The sequence below is a fragment of the Leptonotus elevatus genome, chromosome 11, assembly GCF_054856555.1.
Source record: "Leptonotus elevatus isolate MCC_2025b chromosome 11, RoL_Lele_1.0, whole genome shotgun sequence".
Classification (NCBI taxonomy): domain Eukaryota; kingdom Metazoa; phylum Chordata; class Actinopteri; order Syngnathiformes; family Syngnathidae; genus Leptonotus; species Leptonotus elevatus.
In genome coordinates, this window is record NC_141249.1 from 20,180,288 (window position 1) to 20,186,648 (window position 6,361).

At 46.0% G+C, this 6,361-nt stretch overlaps 1 protein-coding gene across 2 annotated transcripts; it reads right to left on the reverse strand.

Moving 5' to 3' along the window:
• Positions 1-27: 27 nt before the first annotated feature.
• On the reverse strand, positions 28-6,108 carry c1qtnf7 (C1q and TNF related 7). 2 transcript variants are annotated; one of them, XM_086089269.1, is made up of 4 exons: positions 5,922-6,108; positions 3,922-3,978; positions 2,416-2,640; positions 28-814 (listed from the first exon to the last, which is right to left on the reverse strand). In XM_086089269.1, the coding sequence occupies exons 1-4, from the start codon at positions 6,082-6,084 to the stop codon at positions 180-182; spliced, it is 1,080 nt and encodes a 359-aa protein (XP_085945395.1). In that variant the 5' UTR covers positions 6,085-6,108; the 3' UTR covers positions 28-179. The 2 variants fall into 2 exon arrangements, with proteins under 2 accessions (XP_085945395.1, XP_085945396.1); XM_086089270.1 differs by lacking the exon at positions 3,922-3,978.
• Positions 6,109-6,361: the final 253 nt, after the last annotated feature.

Sequence of the window (6,361 nt, forward strand, 5' to 3'; positions counted from 1 at the left end):
TGCACTTTGTATCATTTCATATAAGAATATATTTTGACATCTTTATTTAAACATTTTAGACGTATAGACATTCATTTAAACAAATCAGGAAATACAGTAATATTACAAATCCTTTGAAAAACAATCCAATCAAACCCAGAATATTTAGCTTGCTAGCTTAGCTTGATTCTCGGTTTTCCTTATGCGTAGTCTGCTGCCGCTGCCAGCGTGTCAAAGTAGTCGGTGTCGGCGTAGAGCAGGAAGCCAGAGAACAAGCTGTCCGCCCAACCCGGGTCGGCAAATAAGCCATTCTGGTCGTGGTAAAAGATCTCCAGCCACACGCCGTCTTCGGGGTTGAGGAACATCACCGTGGACCCTGAGGCCACGTCGTGGTTGCCCGTGTTGGCGTCGAAGGTTTTGATGCGATGCTGTCCGTTGTGCATCAGAGCGATGGCCAAGTGTTTATTAGCCAAGGTGATGTCATAGCAGAAGTAATAAATGCCAGGATACGCACAGATGAACTTGCCCGTTTGGGGGTTGTAATGGCCGCCCTCATTGAGGAGGACCTTGTTAAACTTAATAGGTGTGTTCTCTGTCGGGTAGCTTTTGGTGATGCCCGCGGAGAAGGCGGATTTGGGTGTGAGGCTCCCGCACTTGCACTTCCCCGGCGTCCCGCGAATGCCGCGTTGGCCCTTCTGTCCTTTCGTACCGATGTGGCCAACAGGGCCCGGAAGACCTTCGCCTCCGTTCTCCCCCACGGGACCTCGTTTTCCCAAAGGACCTCGCTCACCTCGCTCGCCAATCTTACCTGTGGGTCCAACTCTGCCCTTTAAACCTGAAACGCAAAAGTCTCGCATTAGCATTTGGTACTGACGGAACTCATTCCAACCCAAAAACGTATAAATATGTTTTTTTTATATTTTTTTATTTTGTCCTTCACTCCCCAAAACATTATGTCTTATAATGCTAGAACATACAGATAGATGGCTTTGATGCAGCTTCTGACATGAAGAGGTGGCCTAAAGCAATGGTAGTTATTACAAAAAACGGCCAGCAGGTGGGAGCAGAGTATAAGAGATCAGCCAGGGCCATGTTGCAACAAGCTCTTTTTTTCCAGTGTTTTCAACAGGTTTGTGAATAATGATGAAACTTAGCTATATTCTAATGCTAATTGCTGCAAAAATGAAAACAGATACAAATATACATTATTTTATATTGAAAGAAGAGACTCTAATCTTTCTTTTGGTAGGTTTCGCGTTTTTATCGCAATAGTACACAATATTCTGTGGGCCTTGCAAAATCTGTCAAAATCCAGTAAAACAGCCGGGAGGGGTTAAATTACAATAATTATCAAATTAGAACATTAAATTATTAACCATTGTAATTAATTTAGATGATGAGCCAGTAGTTGGTAATGAAACTCATTTTGTTATTAAGCTAGATAAAAAAAAATGCAACACTCGGGCCTCTCTGCTATATTCCCAAATATTCCATATAAAAGGTGCACACTAAAACATCATAGCAAAGTTTACAGACAGCACAACCGTTCTAGAGGGAGCCATCTTGACCTGAACACCTCCAAATCAAATCATAGTGGATTTCAAATCATAGCAGAGGAGCTTTTTTTCCCCCTCAACATACAGTAAATGGGGCCCTGGAGGTGGCTAGCATCAGGTAGCTCGGCATTAGCGTCTCATCCGTCATGCTCATGCAATCTCACCACTCTACACTAACGAAGGCAAAACAAGGATTTTACAATCTTAAGAGAGCTGATGGGATTCAAGCTCACCTTGAGGGTGCTCAGGAACCTCTACAACCATACCACAAAGACTTCCTGACACCCCAACAACAGACTCTCAACAGACGATACAGGCTGCTGAGGGCCAAGAAGGAAAAAACGGAGAGAAAAAAAAATCTTCTTTCTTGTTTGCTACTTAAACCTTAAAACTGTGTGGGGGCGGGATTACGTAACCAGAGACCCAATTGCTTGCGTACTGAACAGGCAATAGAAAAGCCAACACCTGGCTTCCCTCAACACTTGTTGACTATTTAAAGAAGACAACGGAAACATATTTCCTCCATGCGGTGTCACGCATGAAATCGGCTGGGAACGCGGCCATGTTGACATTTTGAAACAATGCCGCGTGGGCCACGCGATCCGTCCTCCAAGAATACGCCGTAACCAAGCAGCCTTTGAAAACTTCGACTCGCTGTGCGTTTTTTGCGTGTTAAGGTGAAATATATGCTTCATGGGAAACAGCTGTGTTGACTTCCTCAATAAAAATAACTCCGTACGAAGCTGTAAACAAGCGCGATGAACGAAAATGTAATTATTTAGGGCGTACGCAGCTTTGCTAATAATAATAATAATAGTGGCTTTAAATTGAAACCATATGGAAACTGACTCCACATGTTTTGTGTGTACAGTGTTATTACCTGGGTCTCCCTTCTGCCCCTTCTCCCCCGTCCTGCCGTCTCTGCCGTCTCTCCCGGGGACGCCGGCGTTCCCGTCCGCTCCCGGTGTCCCGCCCGGGCCGGGCCGGCCGGGCGGCCCCGGCGCCCCTGGGACGCTGCAGAGGAGACGCGGCGCTCCTTTCAGCAGCTGTCCGACGACGCAGTGGCACAGGCACACGGCTCCCATCAAGGCCCACATCTTCACATCTGCAACAAAGAATACAAAAAATTTTGTCTATCAATGTCATCTCTGTTTAATAATAAGGTTTACCAACAAGCTTATCTTCACAAATGATATTCCAACTGACCTAGTTCGCCGCCTGCTTCCTACCTACCGGCCGTCCGGCCAACCGATCTACCTTTCGCCGTTTGAAGCACAGGTCTCAAACTCCGGTCCTGGAGGGCCTGGAGTCCTGCATGTGTTTATAATCTAAATCACATCGTTATCAGGCTTCCCGCACAGCTTGCTGATGAGCTGTTTTGTTTGAAACATGCAGATTCCGGACCCTCAAGGACCGCAGTTTGAGACCTGTGATTCCAAGGAACATGTCATCTCCTTAGCTAGCTCCTGCTGAACAACATAACTACACAACCTTAGCCACCATTTATATACTTAATGTTAGCTAGCTAGCTAGCTAGCTAACATTAAGTATATAAATGGTGGCTAGCTAGCTAACCTAGATATTTACCAAGGATGGAATGGCACTCGGAGCTTAGGTACGCTCCGCGTGGGAGAATACGATACGTTTTGCAAGTCATTTTGCAATTCACTTTGTATTGACCGCTCGCGCAAGCTAGCAGGGAGTAGAAGAATTGAGAAAGAGAAATTTTGAATAACCAGCTTCATTTAAATATTCGGTGTGGATTAAATCGGTTTATCCACTGAATACAACAGCGAGAGAATGACAACTGAAGAGAACAGAACCATACTTGTAAGGAAAACAGGAGCAATATGAACAAGCTTCTCCTGCGTTCGTAGAGTTGGCGAATCCAGATCCAGAAAGTAAAAATCTTGCCACAGTTTTGGTGTTGGCCAAAGGTGAGTAAAAGCACCTGTAGCCCAAAGCCAAACTGTGGTAGGGTTATCACTAGTGATGGCAAAATGAAGCTTCATGAAGCATTTGCGATATTTTTTGACTCCTCTAGATGGCACTCATGATTCAAAGATGCAATGCAAATGTATCCATTTTCATTGCACTTGCCTTTATCTTTAAACCAAGAGCACCATCTAGAGGAGTCAAAAAATATCGCAAATGCTTCATGAAGCTTCATTTTGCCATCGCTAGTTATCACTTTCTGGACCTGGATTTGACACCTCTGCTGGATTCTCGACAATTGAGTGACTCGAAAAGGTAACATTGGCAAAATAACAAGTGTCTGCCTTTGAACACACCAACCGTGTCACCTCAGATAAACAAAAGAAAATAAACCGTGCATATAGGGAACGTTTATCTTCTGGATACAGAGAAGCAGCGGCTTTACTCGGACCATCTCTTCGATCTCTCGCACTCTTCTCGGACGATGAAGGGAGAGCCCGGACGCACCCTGTGGAGGAAACGGATTTGTTTCTGCAGTCATTTCTTTCGGTCAAGACGATTACTATCTACTAATTATCTGGTCTTATGAGGAAAAAAAAAATCCTCTATGAACCCGTTAGCACGTCTTCCCAACCGCGATCTCACCTCCCTAAGCTACCGTACCTACGGCTAACTTACCCCGTTTGTCTGTTCGACTGGTAGCTTCTGGCGTGACATATGAACGAGTGGTCGACAAAAACCAATCTCGTCAGCCAATCAAATTTGACGACAGAGTTCGGAAGAGGCCAGATGTGGTTCTCACAATGAGAAGGTTACAACTTGACTCGTTTTCGCACTCTCATCTTCTCAAGCGACCCCGGGGCTTTTGTGTATTCGCCTCGAAATGAAACCTCTTGTCCACGAGCCAACTCCAGTCCTCGCGCCAAAACATTCCCGAGAGATGACATCACGCCAGGCATTATTTTTCTGTCTGTCCAGGGGAACCTCGGCACGCAAGTTGCACTTGTGCAGACAGAAAGCCAAAGCAGGAATGTTGCTCACGGGGGGAAACAATTCCCATCGTGTGCGAGTTGCAACACAGCTGGGCTCCGGTCCCGTTGGTCTGGCAAGCATGCCGATGTCCACCAGAACACGGAAGATTGCGCCGATCAAATTGTTCTCGGTCCTCGTACGTTTGCGCGTGCGGGTGCGAGAAAACGAATCAATCGGCGAAGGGAACATGTGAGTCGGCCCTGCGGGCGTAAATCAAAACGTGCCATGTGGAAGCACGCTGGACAAAAGTTGATCTGCACGAAAACAGGAAGTCAGAATTGGACGGACAAAAACGATCCTGACCCGGAGCCCTTTGCGGTGGCGTCAGTGCGGTTTTGAAGAATGAAACCCCGCCTGTGCAATTGCCTCCAAAATGGGGATGATGTCAGCATTTGTTGATGGCCGTCCCTCAAGAAACGACTACAAAAGTGTTTGTGCTTTCCATGGTCAGATTTGCGCTAGGGATGGGCACGGCCGTTCTTTTAAGTTTTGAGTTAATTAAAAAGAACTGTTCAAAATATTAGTTCACGGAATCGTTCAACCAGCGAGCATGAAAGTTGTGTTTTTTTCGGCGACGAGTCCCTTCCTTGGCGAATCGTGAATCACTCAAGGCTCGACTACACTCACTGAATGAACTGGTTATGGAAGTACGGTGACTCAATGAATCGTACGACAACGGGAAATTGATGTGGCACGTTCGCACCTTTGCCAACGGGAAGCGTCCTCACTGACTCGTTCATAAACACAAATAGCGTGGCTGTATGTTCGGTAAAATCCTACCTCGGTCTGACACTGGCTGCTGATTGGTCGTTCGCTAAGACTGACGGAAAGAGTGTGGCGGAGCTCAAATGAACTGAGAAAAGAACGAATCGCTTCAGGAAGTGATCCGTTCGCTCGCGTTCATTGAAAAGATTCATTCTTTTTGAACGAAACGACACATTTGCGCTAAAAATGTATTCTTTGTAGCATACATTGTATGTTTCCTCTATACTGTCATTTCCTTGTAATTGGTCACCCTTGTGAAAGATATCAAAATCTCACCCTCATTGGTTGAATGAATTACATTCAAAAAAAGACAAGTAATATTTTGTTAGACCGTTACACCGATGCTGCATTAGCCTATCTTTGTTTTGTTTTGTGTGTTAGCATTAAGCTAGCAAAGTTCAAAAGTGTAATTCTCGTTGAAATAATGTCAATCAAGTTTGACTGCAAACTTGGAACTAAGAGTGACAATAAAAGACTTGATGCGTCTTTTTTACGCAGTCACAATTATTCCTGGCTCGCCTTTTGAAAAACACAATCAAACCAATCGCACGCATGATTAACGCTAATGGCAAAAATCTCCCGCACGTGCACCATACGCAGCACTGATCGCCAGTAGATGATCCGATCCATCAAGTCCAAGCAAGTGAGTCTTACCCCCCATGTGGAAGCCGTTCATGTGCAGAGCTGGCAATCTTATTCCGCTAACATGTTCCTCGTCTTTTTTTTTGCGTCCGTCAGACGTGCGCGAGCGTCGCTTGTGCTTGTTGACGGCGTCCTGCAGTGAGTCGGCGAGAGCAGCTGGATGGACTCCCTCCATGGAATCCACCCTCCATCCCGTCCTTCCCGCCCGCCCCTCGGCCCGGATCCACTCCCTTCTCCGTGCCTCACTCCTGTTCTAAAGTGAGCTGACATCATCCGGGCAATAAGCAACATGCAGACGCACTCGAGACACATTTTGACTTTCGCGGTATCTGAGCCGGTTATCTTCACTTTAGGTCGCAGGTGAGCTTGACTAAATCCCAGCTGACTTTGGGGGAGAAATGTGGTAAATCCTGTACAGATAATTGCAGAGCACTTAACAGAAGGACAGAGTT